The 24,311-nt window shown below is 51.7% G+C and overlaps 1 protein-coding gene across 3 annotated transcripts in view; it reads right to left on the bottom strand.

Annotated features, from left to right (window-relative positions):
* Positions 1 to 24,311, bottom strand: part of TBC1D14 (TBC1 domain family member 14) — a 103,358-nt gene that overhangs the window by 19,184 nt on the left and 59,863 nt on the right. For 2 of the 3 annotated variants that reach the window (XM_044267835.1, XM_044267836.1), the window contains exons 4-9: positions 11,409 to 11,527; positions 9,599 to 9,681; positions 8,258 to 8,375; positions 6,229 to 6,335; positions 2,941 to 3,021; positions 1,784 to 1,878 (exon numbers count right to left, since the gene is read on the bottom strand). In XM_044267835.1, coding sequence (XP_044123770.1) covers positions 1,784 to 1,878; positions 2,941 to 3,021; positions 6,229 to 6,335; positions 8,258 to 8,375; positions 9,599 to 9,681; positions 11,409 to 11,527 — 603 coding nt within the window. Of the gene's footprint in view, positions 1 to 1,783; positions 1,879 to 2,940; positions 3,022 to 6,228; positions 6,336 to 8,257; positions 8,376 to 9,598; positions 9,682 to 11,408; positions 11,528 to 18,176; positions 18,253 to 24,311 lie in introns of those variants that run through there. The other variant, XM_044267837.1, reaches the window with a different exon arrangement.

The following is a 24,311-nucleotide window of genomic DNA, read 5'->3' as shown; positions in this document are numbered from 1 at the left end:
GGTAGGAGAAGGAGGACAGGCAGGGAGCTCAGGGGCAGAGTGCCAGAGGCCCGCCTGAACACTACCGCTGACCGTCATGCAACAGGAAAGACAAGAGCATCAGGCTCGGGCGCCTGGGTGGCTCAGTGGGTTAAGCCGCTGCCTTTGGCTCAGGTCATGATCTCAGGGTCCTGGGATCGAGTCCCACGTCGGGCTCTCTGCTGAAGCACACAGGCTCCCAGGGCGGCCACCGTGGCCTGGGGGTGGTAAGCGGGGCCACAGTACTGAATTCCACACTCTCTGCTCGAGTTCCTTCAGAGGGAAGGGGGACCCCTTGCACCACCCACCGTCTGATGCTTCTGTTCCAGTCCTCCTTCCGCCTGGAGGGTCTTTCCCATCGTCTGGTCAGACTGTCACTCAAACCCAGTCCAAGCACAGTCTGAGGGCCCCTTCCTTAGTGACCCCATTCCCGAGACCCCCTGCTGGACCCCCAGCACAGTGGCCACAGCTCCTCTGTGCTGGGACACACCTATATTTCTGTCAAGCCCACGTGTGTCTAACACGTGCATCTGTGTGCCTGGCTCCTTCCTTCTACGTGGCTGGTGAACTCTCTGTTCTGGTTCATTCCATTATCCTTTTACTGGTTATCCAGTGTGCACACAGCATGACACCAGAAACACAGGCCTGACAGAATCAGGTCGGGGATCCCAAGGTTGCTTGGCAAGCGCCAAGGTGAGTGCATGGAGGAGGCCGGGGACCTGTGCGGGGGCTGGCACAGAGATCCACAAAAAGACGGGAATCTGAACCAAGTAAGGGCAATGGGAACAGGGAAAGGACAGGCTCAAGGGTACTTCTTCACATGCAGACCTGGCAAAAACCATTACAGACTGGATGCAGGAGGGGTCAAAGAAAACCCCCGGGGTAAACATCCGCTGCCAGAAGAGGTCTCCACACCCCTCTGCTCTGATGACTCCAAAATCCATGGCCAGCAGCCCTGAGCCCCTCCTGGGCCAGCTCAGAGCCCCACGGGAGAGGCCACATTTCTCTTTACTGCCATTCAATCTCCCATGGCTACTCCATCCCATCTCCCATGGCTGGTTCTGCACCCAGGGGTGTCACCGCTCTCTACTGGGCCATCTGCTTAGAAGCCCACTCTCGGGCGCCTGGGTGGCTCAGTGGGTTAAGCCGCTGCCTTCGGCTCAGGTCATGATCTCAGGGTCCTGGGATCGAGTCCTGCATCGGGCTCTCTGCTCAGCAGGGAGCCTGCTTCCCTCTCTCTCTCTCTGCCTGCCTCTCTGTCTACTTGTGATCTCTCTCTGTCAAATAAATAAATAAAATCTTTAAAAAAAAAAAAAGAAGCCCACTCTCATTCCAGCCCACAGCTGCCAAGGACCTCCGCACGCCCTTTCCAGCACCCCAGGCTCCCCACCAAGATCATCTTCTGAGGGAGGGCTGTGTGTGCAGCCCTGAACACGAAGGCGTGGCCAGGGATGCCCAGTCAGGTGGAGCAGCACACGAGGCCCTTCCTGGGCCAGACCTACTGAGGCCTGGCTACATGCACCGTAATGAGGGGCCAGAGCTGCCTGAGAGCAGAAGTGTGAGTTACCCTCGTCCATAAAGGTCTAAATGTGATGATGGAAGACTGCCCTCTGTAAAGGTCTAAATGTGATGACAGAAGACTGCCCTCTCCCACCCACACCCCCCAAACCCCAGTGCTTTTCAAACTTGGTTACAAACACAGGCAGCTTGGCACCTGTGATGTTTAGACAAAACACACTTAAAGCAACAAAGAACCCCCACCTACCTGCTGGAAAATGCAGAGATTAGGAAAGGTCCTAGAGATGTCCAGTTTAATAAGCTCCAAGCTGGCTTCTCGGTCTGCGGCAGAAAACCCGGCATCTATCAAAAGGCAGGGAATAGGGACACATCTCAGAGGCGGGCACGCACAACCACACCAAGGCTCTAAGTGTGACAGGGGTGGTCACGGGCCCGATTACACGGGAGCCAGCACAGTGCACCGTGGGCTTCTGAAGAGCAAAACCTCAGAGCACCAGCTGAGGCCGGACCGTCATCAGGGATTTCCCAGCATCTAAAGTTCAAATGTCACCCAATATTACCGGACAGCAGCAAGAGTCCATGGAAGGGTGGACAAGAAAGGGAATATACATGAAACACACCTTCCTTGGCTCCGAAACATTAGCGGTGTGAACTCAGAATGTGTGGCAGTTACCGCAGAGAAACAGTCCTGCATACTATTTCTGACTAATATTCACAAATAACTGGTTTTGAATTTTGGAATTCCAGTATGACACGGACAGTTTAAACACAGATCAGCAAACACGACACCATTAAGCACCAGCAATAATCATTCCTGGGCATTGGGCATTCTAAAAGCATCACTTAGCAAATGTGCGGGGCTCCCGTCTCCCTGCAGAAGTTCCCAAGCTCCTGTCAGAGCCAACATTCGACCAGTCCTGGGGGCTAGGCTGCTAAAATCACGGGAACCGTGAAACCACAGCAGTTACAACTGGCCCTCCAGCCTGTCTGCACACAAATGCATCTCAGGAATTGGTCTTTTTCATAAGCTTCTCTTCAAATGGTTTCTTCTAAGAAAAAAAAATCCGGCACGCCTTGGTGGCTCCGCCATTAAGCATCTGCCTTCAGCTAGGGTCATGATTCTCAGGATACTGGGATCGGGTCCCGCATCAGCCTCCCTGTTCAGCAGGTAGTCTGCTTCTCCCTCTTCCACTCCCTTTCCCTCTGCCTGATGCTCCTCTGCTCATGTTCTCTCTCTCTGTCAAATAATAAAATCTTTTTAAAAAAAGAAAATAAATCCCTTTTCCCATGAACCTTTTTATAAATGTGCACCAACCACTATTTCAGTGCCAGAAAGTTGGCTGTGTCATAAACAGTGACACACGACAGACCCACATAGCCTCCCGGGTTTAGCATGGTATGTACCTTCGTTCTCTGCCTCAGAGCCTCCTGTGCTGAAGGACCGCCACCTCTCCTTGGCTCGGGCAAGACAGATGTCGAAGAGCTCTGAAAGAGAAGCCTCAGGGTGAGTACCAAGGCACGTAGGAGTCTGTGTCCCCAAAGCCCGGGCAAGCAAATGACCAACTCGTTCCAGTGGTTACAGGTTGGTCTCAGACTGCATACTCAGAAGGCCACGTGAGTAAGTCCTCAACGCAGCTTCTGAGGACGTCAGCACATACTAAGGAAGAAGTCACAAAGTTATTAGCAAGATGCTGGGTGCATGCTTCAACAACACAACACGCCCCTACCACATTTCTGTTCTGACTCGTGTCTGAGTTTACTGCCTCACTAGACTGTGAGCCCCTGGGGGGGTTGAGATGTAAAGGTTTCTCCCTTGCCTACGCAGCGAGGGTGATCAGCACAGGGACAACAGAGAGCGACACAATCAATGAACACCAGACGACGGACGAGGGAGGGAAGCAGAGCCCAGCAGAGACCCATGTGGCTCCAGAGAAAGACAGGAGGTGGCCGCTACCACGGGGGCCCAGCCTCCCTCAGCTCACTGCCAGACGCAGGGAGGGGGCCAAGCACAGCGGGCAGAGGCTTCACAACACTGGGGCTCTTGCTGGCCGCCAATTCCCAGGAGGAGCCCCCAGAAGGATGGCTCCCAACCTCCCCCACCCCTACAACTTTCTTTTTCAGTAAGTCTTCTCTTTGAGGAGCTTAGAACGGTGAAGTAAGAGCTCATGCTCACAAATTCTGCTGTCATAGCCAGCCCTGTGTGGGTATGTCCATGCCTCATTCCTGAAGGAAGCCCCGTGAGGGCTCCACCCACGGAGACCTCCCCAGGCCCCTGGCCATTCACCCCAGCCCTGGGTCCCTCATCCACATAGGCGTCGCTTATGAGCACTGATGGATGACAAAGACTTTAACTGCAGCTACCCAGAGAATTTCTGTCACTTTATTTTTCCCACCATTACTTCTGGAATATACAACAGAGCACCCTGCCTTCCAGAGAGTTCACGCTATTTTATTAAAACATAAGCCAAGTTGTAGGAACCGTATTGTGATCCAACAAGGGAAATCTCGATTAATTACTTTTTCCAGCCTTGTTAAAGATCTGAGTCACAACACGCGGGTCGGCCGGGGCAGAAGAGGGTACGACTGTGAAATGTAACTTCATACTATTATCCCTGAACAAAAAGGTCTGGGGAACCTCTGCCTACTCTCAACGTTCCAGGAGGTGGGCTTGGCTTGGAGATGGAAGGAAACCACCACCTGGCCCCCAAACACTGGGAACCACTGGCCAGAAGAGGTATGAGATGGTTCAAGCACAGAAGCCAGCAGCCTCAGACAAAAACGAGTTGAAGCGTCAAGTCCCACAGGTGTCTCTGTCCTTTACTGTGGTGTCTGCAGTGATGAGGGGGCTGCACTCACCTTCCTCTCAGACCTGGGTACAAAGCCCAAGGCTGACTTCCCTGAGAGCAAAGGCTCAGTAACGTACTACACCGACTTTCTAGAAGTTTCCAATCTTACAAGCACAACCTTCAAGAGCTAATCTCCAGGGGTTCCCAAGATGGAACACAGGCTTCCGACCCAGCCAAGGGTAGCAGAGAATCCTGACTCCAGCCCGCGCTAGGGTGTGGGGCAGTCCTGAACCTTCTCAGAAGGGCTGTTGATGTTAGAGAAGACATCTAAGTAAGCAACAGAACGTGATGCCCAGCCTCACATTCTTATGTTGGCTTAAATATTCAGTAAAACTGAGATTAAGGAGAACCCAAGAAGGTGGCACAGGCATGCACCCCATGGATACTTCCTGAGCGCCTGCCACATGCAGAGGGCTAGGCCGGGCCCAGTGACGGAGCAGAGAAGTGACAGCTGGGATCGCAGCCTCCAAGGCACGTGCTCTCGTGGGGGAAACAGGCTCCAGGCAGCCAATCATACAAGAATGATGCGACGTAAATAAAATGAACCGATATCCGCATCGAGACAAACTTTCAAGATATGTAATCGGGGCTGCTGAGCCCCATCTACTCTGACACAGTCCACAGAAGATTCTAGTTCTCCTAAAATCAACGCAGGCACCAGTGAGAACCACACAGACACACACAGTACCCAGCTCAGCTGTTGCTCGGCTGCTGCTAGAGTTTAGAACATTTTTAAGAACAAGGACTGAGGTAAATGCTCGGCGATTTCTCCAAACTTCTACAAACGATTTCAGAAGTTAAATATTACATATACTCCTCTAACGTAAAGAAATTAAAACGGAGCCTGGAGGCAGTCACTAGAAACAGAAACCAGGAACCATCCACACAACCAGCTGACCTTAATCAAGACAGAGAACGCTGCCTGGACAAGGCCGCCATTGTGGGGTAAGGTCAAAGTCTTGTAAGATTAAGGGAAAAAAAAAAAAAAAGTAACGGTAATAAAAACACGAACCCTACCTACAAAGAGAAGATACAAATCAGTTTTCCACTTGAATGCTTTCCGTGGGGCGAAAACTACCACCACCCACAGCAGGAGCACAAAGGGCAGGAGGAAGAGGCTCCTGTCTCGGCAGCCGAGACTGCGGGCAGGCGGAGAAGTGTCTCAGCTCCTGGTGTCCAGCTCCCTCTGGGCACACAGCCTTGTGGGCTGCGGGGTGCAGAGCGGGAAGCCAGTCCAGGGTGCACAGCTGCTAGGGTATGACCACCTGCACGCCGCACGGGGCATCCGGGGAGACAAAGAGCCCAATACCTACACATCTCCACCTCCCCCTGGATGGCAGCTACTAGGACTCAGGGACCCCGGCCTGGCATGGGAGCTGTCCTTCTATAGCGCTTACAGATCAGCCGCCTGGAACAAAATGCTGCCAAAAACCCCACTGCACCCCAACCACAAGGCCTCCAGAAAGAACACCCGCCTCTCTTCCACTCCCACGTCCCCACCAAGCTGGCTTTCCACAGCACCTGGAGGAAAGATCCGGACATGACCCAGCCCACCACTGCTCTGAAAATTCTCTGTGCCCCCTAGTCTGTTCTGGGAAGAGGACAGGTATCAGGAGGAAGGCAGGCATCTGCTCGGAACTCCTGGGTAACAGAAGCAGGGAGGAGTGACCCTGGCTGCCCCGCTGTCTCTCCCTCCTGGAGGACCCAGTTACCAGGCCTCTCAAAGACACGACTTCAGGGCAGCAGCTGCCTCTCTTCCTCACAGGGCAAGCCAGAGGACTGGGGCTGGAAGGTGGCAGGGGGAAAGGATCCATTCTCCAAGCCTGGGATCAGGCAAGCTACTCACCATGGGTGATGTTTAACTCGTTGCCAATGGCTAAGCTCCAGACTTTGCCTCTCACACTGGGAGGGATCCCCTGCCACCAGAGATCTCGAACTTTCCTAGAGCACCACCTGCACAAAAACAGAAGCATGGATTTATGAGTTTTTTCTCAGTGAAGAAACACCCGACCACCCGTGCATCTAGCCCCAGACCAGAAAATCAGGGGACAGTCTTGCACATACAGTCCCCACCCTCAGGGAGCCGCAGCCCCATGCTCCAGAGGCCAGATCAATGACAACGGCTGTGACAGGGACACCAAGGGCCCCGTGTGAGCAGGGAGGGCGCTGTTCTGGAGCTGAATCCTGTGTGACTAGCCCCAGTTTAAGCAGGTAAAGGGAAGGGCTTTCTGAGCAGAAGGCAGGGAATGAGAAACAGCCTGGGCAGCTTCAGGAACTACAGACAGCTGGGCACAGTGCAGGGAGCCCCGAGAGCCCAGGGGCTGGCCACCACACCCTGCACGCAGGCTGGTCACTGGGAAGTGAGCCCCACCAGCAGTGGAGCCGCGGAGGCCTAAGGGCCACGAGGCACATGCACGGCCCACAGCGGGGACCGCCACCAGCTGGGGCTAACGTAAAGGGGACTGGGCTCGGCTGGGGCTTCTCGGCACAGTGCGGGGGGCGGGGGCGGGGGGAGAAGGGAACAGCACGGGCTGCTGCGACTGATTCTGCGCTTACCTGTGGAACCCAGAGCAGATTCCTTCTCCCCTCTGCCCTGCAGCTGCTGAGACCCTCCCCCAGGAGGCATTGTGAAGGTCAAGTGGGACAGAGCACAGGGGCGCCCAGCTGGAGCCCTGAACACAGGCTGCTGTGTAAGTGCCCACATCTGGCTCACACCAAGGGTCGGGCAGGGCAGGAGGCACCAGGAGTGGAGGGGCAGGAGGCATTTTGCAGCCACACAGGGAGACAGCCCAGGGGTTCTGAGCACCCCCATTCTTGTCTTGGGTCCCCTTTGAGAGAAAATATTTCCTGAGCATGTCCAGCCTATTAAAGACACCTAGAAAAGTGGGCTTTAGGAATAGCTTGTTTTCCCGGCAGAGATCCTCAACAGGGCCGTCTGACCCCTGTTAACAAGAGCGAGGAATACCAGAGCGAGGAAAGTGCCAGAAGCAAGTCCCCAACATCCTGACATCTGCTTTAGGTGGAAAGGGACAAGCCTGCAGGGAAACTCCCATCCAAGCTCCCCGGTGGCGCCCGCTAACGGACCAAGACCCAGAAGAAGCCACTCGCCTCTGCGCGTGGCCCTAGGGACCGCTGTCTGCACATTGCCCCTCCCCATTCCGAACGTGCAAGGAGGACTCTTGTTGTCCACGGGTGTTAAGATGACAGCAGGTGTCAGGCTCTGCTGGGTACTGGCCACTGGGAAATGTCATCAAAGACCCCATCCCCAGCCTCAGACAGAAGACATCAGCTGCTGGAGCAGATGGGTGCAGTGTACCCAGGGGTCAGCTACAGTCCCCTGGGCAGGAATGTCTTCCCCAAGGAAGTACGAGCTTTAAAGAACAAAGAGTTAGCTGGAGGAGGTGTTACAGGACAAGGGCACTCTAAGCAGAGGGCACGGTACATGCAAAGGTCCTGCGGCTGCCTAAAGAAAGGGGTCATCAAGGCAGGAGAGCTAGAAGGTGAGCCTAGATGGGAAGTGTTATCTCACAAAAGTTCCCACCAGGTAAGCAAAGGAACTCACACTGTATACAGAGCAGCAGGAAGTCATGGACATTCTACACTAAGGGGCGGGGGATGACAAAGACCTGGGCTTTAGAAGGTTCCTCTGGATACGAAGCAAAGACAACCTGGGGGTCGGATGAGGGCTGTCCCAGTGTCCCGGCAGGGAACGGCAGGGGTGAACTGAGGTGGGGAGGGAGACCCCACACCATATAAACGTAAAGGGTAAATTCACGGAAGGCTGTGACGGGAGCTCCAGTTCACACCACCGCTAACGGCAGGTTCTAGAGGGAACTGCTAAGCCATCTAGCAGTACCCGCCACACGACAGCTTACATTGTTTCCCAGTTAGGCAAAATCTCGTTGTTCCAGGTGAGGACGGCGTTGCCAATGCTCTCCTCCAGGCGGCACCTCTCTTCCAGCTGCCTTCTCCTCCGCTGGGCCTCCTTCAGCTCTACAAACGTCGACGGCAAATGAGGATAGAGCATCAGTTAACTGACACCGCTTGCACACAGGGTGACTTGGCTCAGAGTCATGCCGCGAAACACCAGAAGACGCCACCGAAGTGGGCCGTGATGCCACCCTCCCAACTACCGTTCTGGGCCTCTCGGAGTGTGGGACACTTAGGCCTTGTCCACCTCTCGCTAAGCTTTTTAAGGAGAACGCGCAGACAGAAGGGCATGTGAGTGAGAACAGGGTTCAGCCACCTCAGGAGAGAAACCCAAGAAACTCCCTGCCCAGCCAACCTAGAACACTGCCGACCACCAGACGCCCCGGGGCCCTCTGCCCAGTCCCCTTCCCCACTGAGCCTCTAGCCTCACCTCTCACAGCTCGGGTACAAGTCATAGCGTGGGAGGAGCAACTTGGAGAAATCTCACGCATCTTAAACTACACATGCTTTTTGCTATTTCTTCTACTGCGCTATTTCGCAGTTTATCGCGCTATTTCTTTTACTAAAACAACATGCAGCATCTTAGCCATTCTGCACGTACAACTGGCAGCATGGGGTACGTTCACATGGTTGTGCACCACCCACCACTCCAGAACTTTCTCACCTTCCCTGACAGAAGCTCACCACCGCTCTACTCTCCAGCTCTATGATTCTCACTGCTCTGGGGCTTCAGGTCAGCAAAATCTTACAATACGCGTACTTTAGTGAGTAGCTTATGTTGCTGAGCCCTCCAGGTCTGTCCATGCTCTAGCAGGTGGCAGATCATCCTTCCAGTTTGTGCTGAATTAATACTCGTGGGATGGGCCACACTGTGTTTATTATGTACACTTTTTTAAACATGCCGGCGTCTTAGGGTTTTTAAATGCTGCACAGGATTTCATCAAATCCAATGACATCATCTTGTAAATGAGGAAAGTGGAGGACGGAGAGGGGAGGAAGTTTGCTCATCACCTCATCACCTTGGACTGAAGCTTTCCCCAGCCTAGCACTTCTGTCCTAAAGGGTCTCTTTTCTCATGTAAATTCCTAGTATTACCTCCTTGGAGAAAGCTACTGGGAATGGATAATCAGTGGAAACATATGCTTTTGATAAAAAACAAAAATTTCAAAATATTTAGGCATTCACCAAAGTTCAGGATCTAGGGCTCCAGGAGGTAAAAAAAAATCTCCGGAAAGACACGCAATCTTGTGGCATCTGACATAAGCAACACGTGTGAGAGCCATTACCTCGTTTCTTGGCCTGAACCACCATTTCCTCGTACTGCTGCCTGTGTTTCTGGGCTTCTTCAGCTGGCTTCGCTGGGAGATTTCTTGACAAAAAACAAAGGATTTCTACTATTACAAACATCAAATAAAAGTCTTTGAAAGACAAAATTTGAGAATTACTTACTAAAAAAAATGAAAAACTCAAAAGACCAAAAACTACATTTGTTAAGATGACCCAAGACACAGCAATTTCTTAAACTAAAAAGATTTAATTACAGAAGTAAAACAAGCTCAGTATTTTCAAAAATCTGAAGTACAAAGTTAGTAGAAGGAAAGGAACAGCTGCCCATAAACACTTGATCTTCTGGTATTTTTCACCCCAGTCTCCAGAACTACTGCGAGCTGAGCATGGCACCCAGACAGCTGTCACACTTTCTGAGAAGCAGGGACCCCAAGGGCAGGTGTCGCACATACGGAGGAATCCGCTCTCCAACCAGTTTCTCCAGGGCACAAGCTTTCTATTAGCTACTGGCTCATCTGTGTTATTTTACATAAAATGTGCGTCACAGTTCTAAGCATATAAATGGGGTGTGCAACTTCGAATCCTGGGTGGAAACCTCAAATGCATGGGCTCCTTCAGAAGGTCAATCTGCAGGTACTTGACAGCTGGGGGCAGCAAGGTCGGGCTGGTATGCTCCCCACACAGCACAGCCTGCATTCTGGTGTATTCCGAATGACTGCCCGCCTTTCTGCCAAAAGCCATGGCACCTTCTCCCACAGGCCGTTTCTGACAGTGCTGGGAGGGTGTTCCTGAATGGGCTCTTCCCGGGTCCCTCTCCATCCTTCTAACCCAGCATTGCAGGGACTCTCTCCCCATCCACCACGCATTCATCAGGCCCAAGGCCCAAGAGTTAACATTACAAGACTCATTTCTGGGTGGCTCAGTTAGTTGGGCATCCGACTCCTGATTTCGGCTCAAGGACGAGATCTTGGGGTCATGAGATTAAGCCTCACAGTGGGCACTGCTCTTGGCATGGAGTCTGTTTGGGATTCTTTCTCTCCCTCTCACTCACACGTGTGCGTGCTCTCTAAATAAGTAAATAAATAGAAAAATAAAAACTTACCCGCCCCAAAAAAAGACTATGACCCACTTCTGCAGATTTCAGGGTGGGCAGGGACCTAAGAGACCACTGTCTTAACAAGCTCTCTTTCTCCCTCTTTCCAAAGCTGTGGGATCGTCCTAGTCAAACACAATGTTCACAGAAGCTCAGAACTTAAAAAGAGACTGGCTGTGACCTGGGACAATGCAGCAGTCCCTTTACCTCACTGATGCCTTCAAACGTGATCTGTCAACCAGTCATCAAAGCCCATCTCATCTGTCAACGGACACTGGAGGCCCTGGGACACCAAAGGTGGGTCCATGTATAGCAGACCTCCAAGAAGCCAGCAGGCCAGGCCAGGAGCTGACCCACAACACTCCCTTTGCAGGACACTTCTCTGTGTTTCTTGCCATTACGAGTCAGCCCATAATCTACAGTGGCTACTGAAGTATTTCTAAATGCTAAATTACAATGAAAAACCATCTGAATGGAAAACCTTGGTCAAAACTTCTGTGTTAAAGGACAGTTTTGCAAACTGGTTATTATTATTATCATAGAACACACGTTAACATAGGGAATAATGAGGAACTGAGGATTTTAATATGTACCAGGGGTTACTCTTCTTCCCTCAAGTGACCTGAGCACTTATTCTAACACAATGTGATCAACAAATTGTGCTTATCTACTAAAGCAAACATTCTAGGGATTCTAAGAATCTTTTGAAGACTCACGCTGGTCTGTCTTCCAGGATGAGAGCGGTAGTGGACAGTGGCTCAAAATCAAGATTCTTCCTCACATTCTGCTTTGGAGAGGGTGGCTTGCTAGGTCGTCCAGCCTTGTCTTCATATTCCTGGGACAAAGAAACAATGGGTAACTCTAGGCCTAGCCAGTTCTGATATTATGAAGTCCCTCCAAGCACAAGAGAGCTGTTTTGTAATGAGGTCCTTTAAGCCATTTTGAGGGTAGCATATTGAAAATATTTCCTTTTTGAAAGGAAACACTGCCAACTGGAGGGGTCGGACATATAGATCTGCAGTGAGGACTGCAGCTGCCCCTGCTGCTGGAGGCATGGAGGGGGGTCACTGAGGACCACCATCCCAGCAGGCCCCCAGGCTCTATGCTTCTCCGGGATAAGAGCTGTCTTCTGGCTTCTGGATGATGCCAACTTCTACTGGTTATTGCAGTGGCCACTGGGAAACTCAGAGCCATAGCATTCATCTGACCCCTGGCTTCATCCCCTACACACTTCCAACCCAAATTTCAAACCCCTTTCCTTTTATTTCATGGCATTTTATATGTTTTTGTTAGCCCTTCCAACAGTTTCCAACATGAGGAAAAGGTTAAACGTTTTTTGCAGAAAATGATTAGAAGTGTTTCTTTTCATAGATCTATTTTTTAAGTACAGCTGACTCAATGTTACGTTAGTGTCAGGTGCACAACATAGTGATTCAGCCAGTGTGGTTGCCACGTCTCACCATGAACGCTATGACAACATCACGATGTTCCCTGTGCTGGGTCTTTTGTTCCCATGATTTACTCGTGTCCTAACTGGGAGCATGTGTCTCCCACTCAGTCCCTCCGCCCCCACGACCCCCTGGCAAGCATGAGTGTGTTCTCTGTACTTATGGGTCTGATTCTGCTTTTTGTTTATTCATTTGTTTTGGTTTATACATTCCACATCTCAATGAGATCAGATGGTATTTGTCTTTCTCAGTCTGATTTCTTTCACTCAGCATAACACACTCCAGGCCCATCCACGATGTTGCAAATGCGGTTCCATTTTCTTAAGAGTGGGAACATTAAAAAAAAAAATTCTTTAACATCTTTGTATGAAGCCGTCACTGCAAGTGGTTACGTAAATACTGGTGCTACAAGCAGACTCACTAGCACTGGGTCACTGATTTGTCCCACGAACTGTAGCCAAAGGCTTGGTCACACCTGGTGACGCACATTCCCAATGCCCAACCAGTGGAGTTCCGGGAGTCAAGCAAGCTGGAACCAAAGAGTCTGGCTTCTGGAACAGCGTGTGCGTTGTGTGCCTGTGCGTGTGTGTGCACGTGTGCATGTGTGCGCACACGCACATATGTGTGCGCCCTTAGCCCTCTGCCAAAGAGAAAAACAAAATAATACTTTCTTATTGCCTATGTTACAGAGAAGGCTCTTGGGACCCTCCTGCTCCAGAGAAGACCATCTAACTGCCAAGACAGGAAAACAAATGAACAGTTAACCCACAATTTAAATAACCATTCCAGATAACAACAGAAGCAATATCACGAGCAGAAAGCCATTAATTGCTAAAGGAATTAAATCAACACTAGCTGCCAAGGGGCTGTTACTGGTAACATTATTTGGCCAGCAATTATTCCCTCAGCCAGAAGAGCCTATAGAAGCCTCTAAAAAGTAGAAAGGTGCATTTGTTTCCTCAAAATACACAGGCAGCAAGATGGGGCACCCCAAGAAGCAGGTGGGTGGGGCAGTTTCTGTGCATCTGGGTGTGCAAGATTACATGCTGTCACCGTCTGCCCTGAAATGGTCCCACTAAAACACCAAAATGACTCCTACCTACCCCAAACTGAGAAAACAGACTCCCTCCTTCATGGAGTCAACATCTGAGCACACACGTTTTCAGGCACTCACATGGCCATTGAGCCACTGGAAGCTTCACATCTAGCACCAGGATGTCAGAGTCTTGAATCTTAGAGACAATCTACCCAAAGCTGTGTGTTAAGAAAGATTCTGAGACATGCTGGATTTTAACAAGAGTTAGTCCCCAATGCCCCATAAGGTGCTACTCACCTGCTGACCACAGAGGCCAAAGACGGCAAGCCCAAGTTAAATGTCCCAGAACACGGACACCCATTTCCATTTGCTTTTGTGTGCTTTACACACACAGTCTCATTCTAGCTCTGTGGTAATCTCCATGTCAAGTCTCACCCCATTCTACAGACAGGGTAATTGAGGCTCAGAGTGAAGTGCCTTACCCCCCAAGTACACAGCCAGCAAGGGGCTGGGGTTGGCCATTCTGCCACTCTGCACCAGCCCAACCTCTTTGTGATTACTCAAACAGGTATGCAGTTTTAGAGAGAAAAGGCCCAGTTCTACACGGGTTAAGTGCAGCCGCTGGAGCCAGATGGGGGTGGGAACAAATTCAGATCCACCGAGAACCAGCTGCGGCCTCCAGCAAAGCCCTTACTTGGAATCCCTGAGCTTCATGTCCACACGTCCAGCCGTACAAACCAGAGAGGACTATCTAAGGAACAGGGAGAAGCTTTGTGCACAGAAAGTTCTCAATAAAGGGTAGTCCTGGCTGCTGAATGCCGTACCCTTAGGCCTGAAACAAGCGTATAAAAAAAGAAAAAGAAAAAGAAAAACAGAAAGAAAGAGAAAGCAAGCAGGCCACCAGCCCTAGGGCCAAACAATCACGGAGCCCTGCAAAGTCTGCAAACAGCACAAATACAGAAAGGAGTAAAAGGAACCAAATGCCTTGATTCGCAACCAAAAAATATCAGATCCCTTCAGTTAGCGCTCAGAAACTCTGGTCACAACAACACGCACCACCGCACCGCGAATGAGCGGAGAGCTTTGCGAGAACATGACACACGTCGGCGTGACTTCGCCTTCCCGCCAGCCCTCTGAGCCAGGAGCCGCCTCTGTCCCCACGTCGCAGATGGAAGGTGCAGGCCCAGCTGTCAGTGACCAGCCTGCTGGGGAGCGGGGGACCTGGGGACAGGAGACACGCAAGCAGCCACACTTCCCAGGACTCTAGAATGCCTGAGAGCCACTCACAGACACAATGCAGAAGTAATTCAGTCATTCACATTCTGTCTAAGGAAAGCTTTCAACCATGACAGAAACCTGTAATACTGAATTAAGGGCAGAGGTAGGGCAAATACTTCTATTTTAACCACATAAAGCACTGCATGATTTAAAAAAAAAAAAAAAAAAAAAGAGGTGGCTTGTCCTACCCATACTTGAAATTGCAGGGAAAGCCTTTCCAGAACTCCAAAAAACACTGCCGGTGTGAATGTTGTTGGAACGTTGGAAATGGTCACAGGTCTCGCTCCACACCTAGTTCTTCCAGAGCCTCACACGGAGGTGTCAACAATTAGCTCATTTTCCCAATGCGACAAACTGACTTTAGAAACCAGAAAGGACTGACTGCCCTTTTCTGCAGCCTGACCATCACCACCACGGGCCACACACCTGTTCCTGAGAAGGGCGAGTCCCTACCCACCCTGCCTCACTGCCTGGTGTCCCCACCTGGCTGAGGGTACAAAGGGACAGATGTACACAATGGCCAAGAAGGGCCTGACTCCCTCAGGAACTGGGGTGGTCCCAAGAGGCTCATGTGACCTTGCCCAAGTGGATTCTGTGACAGGCACATAAAACCTGGAGAAGTCTAAAGTCCAAAGGACTTGCTCCTGATCTTCCTGAGGATCCCAACCATTTAACTGAGAAAGCTGTGGCTGTCTGAAAGCATCCTGGGAACAGAAAAGATAAGGATGCCGAATTCTGGCCCACTCTGACCCAGAGCTGGGTTTACCAGTTGGCTCCATATTCCTAAGACCAGGGAAGTCTTGTCCTCTCCCCTCAGTTGGAAATCCGAGTCACCCACAGCCTGTGTTTGCCCTGATTGCATAAATTTGTCTAAGCACTCAGCAATAAAATCATTGTTTAACCAGGAAAAAAAAAAGACAACTATTCACTCCAAGGCTCCTTTGGGGGCGGGGGTGCGGAGGGAGGAGGGCTACAAAAAAAAAAATCCCTGAGGAACAACGTTCTGCCATGACTTACCAGTGTTAGGCACGCCATGGGGACGGGGACAGAGTGAGAAGCAAACAGTGAGTTGGAAGCCTGGTTCCTACCCGGGCAAGTCCTCTTTGTCCTCACTCAACCCACCTCCTCATCTCCGGAAAGGCTCCCAGGAGGAGGGGAGGTGACGCCAGATCCAGAGCTACTAGAGCGTGAGCCCCTTCTAGGGGCCAGGCCCAGCCTTAGGCCAGTCTCTCCTCACAAAGTTTCTTCTCTTGTTGGGACCCCTATGGGATCAAGTTTTGATTAGCCCGCAGGCTGCTCAGTACAGATCACCCTGCCCAACACTGCCCAACCCCAGAGGAAACAGAGAACAGGGTTCTTCAAAGTTCCAGGGATAAATCAGTTTAAGTGGTCATGGTAACATTTTCTTTAAAATCAAACAATAAGAGAAAAAAAAAAAAAGCAGAGTCCACATAATAAGGACAGATTTTTCAGTTCTATACCAAGTTTTATCTCCGTCCAGAATCTCAACTTAAATTGTGTAAGGCACGGGGGATGGGGGTGCAGGGGGTTGTCAAAAAGGTTTACAGGCCACTCATTAGCATGGGAGGTCCCAGCCCCTGCCCTGAGGAGTTTACTACCCCACATCCTACTGGGAAGACCAGACCAAGAGCAGCAACAAACAAACCAGGGGCTGAGCTGTGGGTGTGGTCTGATAACCCAGCAAAGGGTCAGGGTAAAAAAGCCAGGACAGCAGAGCAGGGTCCCAACTCCATACAGGGGCCGAGAGCCAAACAGCTTTAGCAGGCAGGAGGAAAATGGAAAGGGCCCTCATCTGCAAAGGGACCACACGGGGCCAGCCCTGAAGGAGACCCAGACCTCAGCCCTGAAGGGCTCTGGGAGGGGCAGTAAGCCACAGAGCCAAGGAGAGCAGATCAGGAAAACCGCCGCAAGAGAGCAAGGCTGGAGGACCGGGTGTCTACAGCGGCGGGAATCCAGGACAGCATCTCATTGAGGGTGCCACCCGAGAGAACACAGGACTGGGCAGATCGGGGCTGGACGCTGGAGAGGCATCCTGCCGGCACTAGCCGCAGCCAAGGGACACACAGGAGCAGGCTTGTCCGCGGGTCAGGACCAGCGCATTACATGGGGAATGGTGCTGAGTCCAAGTGCCAAGAGCAAGCTCCCTGGAGCCAGAGAGAGGAGCTGGACTTGGGGCGAGCTGTAAAGTCAACTGTGAGAGGAGCCCGTCTGATGCGTCCCGCCACAGGAGCCACAGCCCCCATGTGATCGTGTGATCGGGACAGCTGCTGAGGGCGAGAATTAGGGTGACAGACTCCTCAGAGACGTGTTTAACTTGCCATTAAAAAGGAAAAACAAAAGACAGCAGGACAAACAATTGTCTGAGAGGAGGAAGAAAAGATCAAGCTTCTTGAATGATGAAAGCATTCCAGGCAGGACGGCAGGAGGGGAGGCCCCCAGGCTGGAAAGAGCACAGCCGTCGGAAAAGACCTGTGCTCCAATCCCTGACTCAATTTACACCGTGGCAAGATTAGCCTCTTCTCACAAGAGAGCTAGTGCTGCAGGGACCTCGGCAACAAAGCAAGGCGGGTCATCTCGCGTGATCCCCACAAGACCCACCATTCACCGCACCACAGTGGCCACACCTTCATGGGCCAAGAGCCCAGGCAGCCTGCAGGGAAAGCACCAGGGGGCCAGCAGGCCTAGGTTTCAATCTCAACCTCCTCAATGACCACCACCAGCAGCGTGACCTTGAGCGCATTCCTTCGCCCTTCCCCTGAGAATGGATTATCAGACGACAGCCACCGCAGGTGCCCAGAAAATGGCCAGGAATTCTTTCCATTGCCGGGTAATACAAAATCACCCTTCTCAGTATTTCCCCGGCAGGGCCGTGGAAAAACGCAGAGCAAGGAAGAGCCTGGAAGGCCACAGCTGGCTTCACACCTTGCTATCCGTGACACGCAGTTCTGGGGGCGGGGGCGGGGAGAGAGGCTCTGGTCTGTTGGGACGTTCAGTGGCCTGTCCAGGTCTCCCAAGGGCTCAGCCTTCCGGGAGGCCGTCCTGGTGACCACCCGCCTGACCTCACAGGGAGAAGGCTCCCTGAGGACCTCCGGGGCTGCTTGCCAGCAGCGCGGTTCCCAGAGAGCATCCCCCTCCTCACCGGAAATGGCATTTGGGAAAGCAACTCTGGGGAACCTCTGTTCAAGGCCGTGCTCCTTACAAAACACGCAGAACATAGGCGGCCTGGGTAGTGCAATGTCTTAAAGACGAACCAGGGCTTCCAGCAAGCCTGGCCGCTGCTGCCGTCTGATCCAACAGGGCGCAGGCTGCCCCCGCCCGCCCCCCGCACGAAGGCTTCCCCCAGCACCCCGGGCAAGGCCCCCTGAGAGGGGGCCGGGCCTGGCCCGGATCGGAGAACAGGCTGCAGTCCCCCGCGAGGCGACAACAATCAGGATGCGGCGGCTCGCCCATCGGCCTCTCACTGCCTCCGCCGAGGCCGACCCCCGGGGGAAGATCTCTCACTGCCTCCGCCGAGGCCGACCCCCGAGGGAAAATCTCGCGGAGCCGCACACACAAAGCCTGCGGGGAGGCGCGCGGGGAACACGACAGCCGCGTGCAAGCCTCAGCCCGTTGGGCAGTGGTGTGCAACACACACACATGCACACGCACCAGGGCGCACCCACGGTAGGCGCCCGGCCGGTGGGCGGGCCGGCCGCACTCACCATGAACGCCGCGGGGCTCAGGGGCGCGCGGCCGGCGGCTCCATGCCCGGGCGGGCTCCGGCGGGCGGCTCCGGGGACCTCGGGCGGCGGCTCGGCGCGCGCGCGGGCGGGGGCGGCAGGCCGCTCAGTGGCGCGCAGATGCCGCGCAGCCGATGGGATCGCGCGCTCCGTGTCGGCGCGTCAGGCCTGGCTCGCGGGCGGTGGGCAGGGGCTATGGGCGGGGAGGGGCGGGGCTCCCAGCTCCCTCCACCTCCCCGGGGTCCGCCCCCCGCCCGCCGGGACCACGGCCCGCACCCTCAGTAGAGCAGCACCGCACTGGGAAAGGCGCGCTCCTCATAGGCAGCGGCGAGACCCCGAGCACGCGGAGCTCCGCTCCCTAGCGCGTCCTGGAATGAAAAACGAGTGTCACCGAACGGAGCTGCAGAACGTGTCCGCGCGCCTCCGCTCTGCATAGCGGGCTGAGAGCACACGGTTGCTCATCTTTCTTCCGTAGGAAGGTGCGTCCAGTCCAACGTCAGGGTGCAGAGCGAAGCCCATCCCGATGGGAACCTGATGAACGACTGCTCCCGAGAGGGTCAGCTGGGAGGGGCGTTAGGATCCGTGCGGGCAACACCACTGCCCTGTCCTTCAGTGGCACTCACCGAAGCCTGCCGCAAGGTGCATCTCAGATGGGAGCATCCCACTATAAACCATACCCCAGCTTATAGGAATCTTTAAAATCGGTGCAGGGGCAAAATTCCTTCCTGGCAGACCATGGGTCCAACGTCCAGGGGTGGACAGACTGGGTCTGGGCCAATGCCAAGACTCCCCAGGGATGGAAATGCACAAGTCTCCAGACTAGGACAAGGAGGCTTCCCCAGCTGACTTGCTGGAGACCAGCATTCCCAAATTGCCACCAGAAACTTCTTCACTGGAAAGAAGCCTAGGATTTCCACCCAGCTGTACTCAAGAAGATGGAGGAGTAACAGGGAGCATGTGCAGACACGGGAATTGCCACAGGTCACTGGCAGATGCAGCCATTTTAGAGGACAGTCTGGCATCCCTCAGGGGCCAGTACACCGACCACACCCCTGGGAACCTGCCCAAGAGAAACAAAACGTCCCTCCACAAAGAGACCTGATGCAAATACTCACAACATGAACTCACATTAACTGAGGACATGGGATGAGCAGGAAGGCTCGGTGCACACGGGCTACTGGACAGGCGAACCCCAAAACATGACCTAAGGTCATCTACAAGATTCTGTTTCTATGAAGTTTCTTTAAAAGGCAAATCTCTAGGGGCACCTGGGTGGCTCAGTGGGTTAGGGCCTCTGCCTTTGGCTCAGGTCATGGTCTCAGGATCCTGGGGTCGAGCCCCACATCGGGCTCTCTGCTTGGCAGGGAGCCTGTTTTCCTTCCTCTCTCTGCCTGCCTCTCTGCCAGCTTGTGATATCTGTCTGTCAAATGAATAAATAAGGTCTTTATAAATAAATAAATAAATAAATATAAATGGCAAATCTCTAGAGAGAACGCAAATTACTGTTTGCCTGGAGCGTGAAGAGGGAACTGCCAACAGGCCTGAGGGAACTTTCTGGAATGAGGAAAACATCCTAATACTGGAGTGCACTGATAGCTGCACAGCTACATGAATTTCCTAAAAATCACTGAACATGGATGAGAAATTGTATAGTAATTATACTTCAATAAAGCTGTTTCAAAAAGTAACAGGAAGATCAAGGGAGAGAGTTTGATTCTGGAAGAAGGCTTAAGGAAAGCCTTAAGAGAAATTACTCGAAATTTGGAAGACAAAAGCACTGGAGGGTAGGGTGTCCTTTCACTTCATCCCTGGGCACTTTTAACATATCAGCCAGTTTATTCAGTCCTCCTGGAGGGTGTGCCCATGCTATTTATTACTTTATTAGAGCCCAGAAAATGTGACAGACACACTAACTTGTAGACTGATGTCCAGTAGAAAGAACAACTCCAGAGGTTACATTTTCTTGTTCCCACCAGGCTGTAGGTTTAAATCCAACCAAACAATCTTGTTCTAATTCTTTTTTTTGTTTTTATGCCAATAAATGCCTAGTTCTTCAAACGCCCTTATCATCAATTTTACCATCTCACTCAGCTTCTCCATGTTTTAAATGAATTTTTGACCTATGGTCATGAATGAATGAATGAAACAAAGAAAAAGAGGGAAGGAAGGAGGGAAAGGAGGGAGGGAGGAGGAAAGGGGAAAAAAGAAAAGGTAAATGTCACAAGAAAACGGCAGAATAACTGTTTTATACCAAGAGAATAAAGAGACAAAAAAGCTAAGGGCAATACACAAGCCTGACTGGATGCCGGTTCATGAGAACAGTGTGGTGCAACTGGGGAAAAGCAGAATGTGGTCTGGTCGTGAACATGGTCACAGTCACATAGAATTACTGACCATCCCCCTAGGTGTGATAATAGCCTCATGCTGACCGTAGGACAGCTTCCACTCTGTAGACCTGTATGCTGTTATATTGAGGGGTAAGATGTCACAATACCTGCAACTTACTTTCAAATGGTTCCATTAAAAAAAAAAAATAGAGACACGATAATATGAATATCCTAATGTCAGTGACTGTTCCATCTCAGCGGACTATATATGGTGCTTACTGAATCATTCCTGGAACCCTTCTGTAGGTTTAGAGTTTTTCTTCACAAGTCAAAGGGACTATGCAATGTCTGGTGACGTCCTTCAGATCTTGTCCCAAACAGAAATGCACCCCCTGCCCTGCCCTCCGGGACCAGAACAAGACCCATCATTCTCTCCCAGCATCAGCTTCCCTTGCTCACAGCACTGATCACACTTGTAATTACATGTTTATTTAAAATGCATTTCCCTCGGGGTGCCTGGGGGGCTCAGTGGGTTAAGCATCTGCCTTTGGCTCAGGTCATGATCCCTGATCCTGGGATCGAGCCCTGCATCAGGGTCCCAGCTCAGTAGGGATCCTGCTTCTTCTTCTCCCTCTGCCTGCCTCTCCCCCTGCTTGTGCTCCCTCTCTCTCTCTCAAATGAATAAATAAAATCTTTGGGGAAAAAAAAAATGTGTTTCCCTCAGGGGACCATAAAACCTCTAAGAACAGTGGCAGTCATTTCCCCTCCTTCCCTTCCATCCCTCCATCCACGCACTTCTGGTGATTGGCCCCAGGAACACAGACGAACACTGACGAGCACAGGCCCTGCCTTCATATCATCCCAGACCAGCAAGCAGACGACTGCTAAACCACAGACGTGCCCAAGACACCTCCCAGATTTCCAGAGCCCCCGGAGGCAGCTGACTGGCCTGCGGGCTAACTGCAGGCTTTCTGGAAGGAGTTCCCAGAGCCAGAGAGGGCTAACACTGCCAGGCTCCCTTCCCACAGATGAATGGGTTCTCAGCCCTCCACGCCTCCTATGACACCCAGGGCTGCATACACTTTAGAAACCAGCCCCTGGATCTCAGAGGGATCAAAAGATTACCGAAGGAACAACTTTCAGTCCTAGGGATTTGGTTAAGTAAATCATGTTACACAGAAGGCCACTACTTAGTAAAAAATGAAAGAATATCTAAGGATACAGGAAAATGCCTATGTTGTCATAAAAATAAGAAGAAAAACGCCCACAAAGTGGTATGTTTTGAATTTTGACATTCATTCATCCACTTAACAAATATGTATTAACTACCCACTAAATCTTGGCGCAGTTCCAGACCCTGGAGATAAAGAATGGTTGAGCAAACAAGTTCTAGACCTTGCTTTCGTGAGCTCGTAGTCTAGCAGGGGTTGAGAGTCAGGCCGTAAAGAAATAACCAAGCAAGAACTTAAGATGGGAAATAGCGAAGTCTGTGACCGTGATGACTGATGGGGGCCGGAAAGGTCATCCAGACAGGGAGGGCAGGGAAGACCTCTCGGAACACTATCTAGGAGGGAGCACTGGGCTGAGACCCAGTGAGTCTCATTCAGTCCTAATGATCCCATGAGGTAGAGACTGTGTTAGGCTGAGCCATGGCTCCCACTTAAAACCATATTGGAATCCCCAGCACCTGTGAATGTGACCTTCTATGGGAGAAGGGTCTTTGCAGATGTGATTAAGGTTATGGACCCTGAGATGGGGGAGATTATCCTGGATTATCTGCAGGGACCCAAAATAACCACAGGTATCCTTAAAAGGGGGAGACAGAGTGGGGTGTGACTATGGAACAGAGGGAGACAAGAGGATCAGAGGTTGGAGTGAGGTAGCCACATGCCAAGGAATGCCAGCAGCCTCCAGAAGCTGGAAGGGAAAGAAGGGACTCCCTCCTAGAGCCTCTAGAAAGACCAGCCTGGCCAACACCTTGATTTTGGCCTGGAAGACACATTTCAGACTTCTGACCTCCAAAGCTGTAGGAGAATAAATGTGGGCTGTTTTCAGCCCCCAAGTCCGTGGCACTGTCACAGTGGCCCCAGGACACTAACACAGGCAATGCCAGTGTCCCCTCCCCCACCTCTTTGTCCCCAAAAGCGGCACCTGAGGCTCTGAGTGGCTTCCTCAGAAAAGCAGCAGATGGGAGGTGGCAAGGTCCAATCTGAACCCAGGCTGTCCAACTCTAGAGCCGAATTCTCTGGGGGACTGCCCTTGAACTAAGATTTCAGTGTCCTACACTGGCGCTACCTTCATGTGCCCACAGCCACATTAACGATTAGACTCAGCCATGAGACCAAGGAACAAACAGGGCACTTGCCTATTACTTCTGGAAACACCATGGGTAGTTTCCACTACCTTCTACAATGCAAAGGCCACATCCAAAGTGCTTCCACACAGACGAGCGTTTTTTTAAAAGTAACACTCTGAGTTCAAGTTAGACAAGTCACAGAAAGGTGTGGAAAATGCCTCACTCTCCACCAATCTGAGGTTTCTCAGAGTCCTACATAGTCGCCTATGAAGGAGCACAGAATATAACACTGCAAACATGCCACTTTGGCACACTATTCCAAGTTAAAGTCTCTCGAGAAACAGTGAGTGCAAGGACACTCTGACCTTCCTCTGTCCCCCTGAAAGCAGGAATAAGTCTCCTGTCTGAGAGGTATCCTTCCTGCATCAGGAGGGACAGAGGAATCCTTGCCACCAGAGACTGAGAACTCAGGGCCAAAAAGGCTGCGTCAAAAAATCTTATTACGTCTTCACTAATCTACTACCCCAAGTCCAAACCCAAGTCTTCCATACATACAAAATTAGTTTTTTCCCTGTTAATCTGTCTTGTGTTTCATTACAGGACGGGCAATGGAACCTAGAAGGGGAGAAGGGAAAATTTTCCACCCCTAGCTGGCTGATCAGGTCTCCTCAGGCCGCCTACACTCCAGGCTGGACACGCAAGACAAGCCAGCCAGCCCTAGGACCCTCGCTCACTGGAAGTGTCTTCCTACTGCTGTGTTTGAGAGACTATAAAATACCTGAGAATCTCAGTCTTCCACTGCGAATTTGATCAATGGAAGAGCGGTGTTCTTTGGCTGTCACTCTTTCCATGTCAACACATTAAACTGCCCAGACAAAAGCATTTGAAAGCTCTCAATGGCCATCTGTCCGGGTCTTCCTAGGAAGCTGCCTCCGTTCTGCTGCTACCATGAAATGCATCTTTCTGGTTCTAGTAACAGGATGGGCCACCAGAATGCAGACGCCATTGCCAGAGCCCAAGGTCAGTGGGAAACCGGCTTCAGAATGTGAGTGGTTGGGGTTATAGTTCAGGGGTAGAGCATTTGACTGCAGAACATGAATGGTGCTCTCCGGCTCAGCACAAGCCTACTGTAGCTTTGAGTCGTTTCTTTGTTCCAGTTTTCCCAATACCTGGCATGCGCATGCCACAGAGAGTGTGTGCAGCTCACATGGCCTACGATTCCACAACGAGTGTATTTATGTGGTTGAAATGTGTATGCAAGCAGTGTGGGCGGGTGGGCACTAACCTGTCAGAGACTCCCACCAGGAGGGGCTCAGAAGTCTTGGGGTAAAGAGGGCGTTCCTGTTTTACCCTACCTACATCGGTCATTTGTGTCTTTTTTCATAAATTATTTTGAATTTGAAACAAAACAAAACAAAACATTTTTTAAGCCATTTCAGATGGAATCCAAGGCTGATTTGCCAATTGCAATTTCCAAACTACACTGAACATTCC

Source organism: Neovison vison, chromosome 11 (genome assembly GCF_020171115.1).
Source record: "Neovison vison isolate M4711 chromosome 11, ASM_NN_V1, whole genome shotgun sequence".
Lineage (NCBI taxonomy): Eukaryota > Metazoa > Chordata > Mammalia > Carnivora > Mustelidae > Neogale > Neogale vison.
This window is presented reverse-complemented; position numbering and strand designations above follow the sequence as displayed.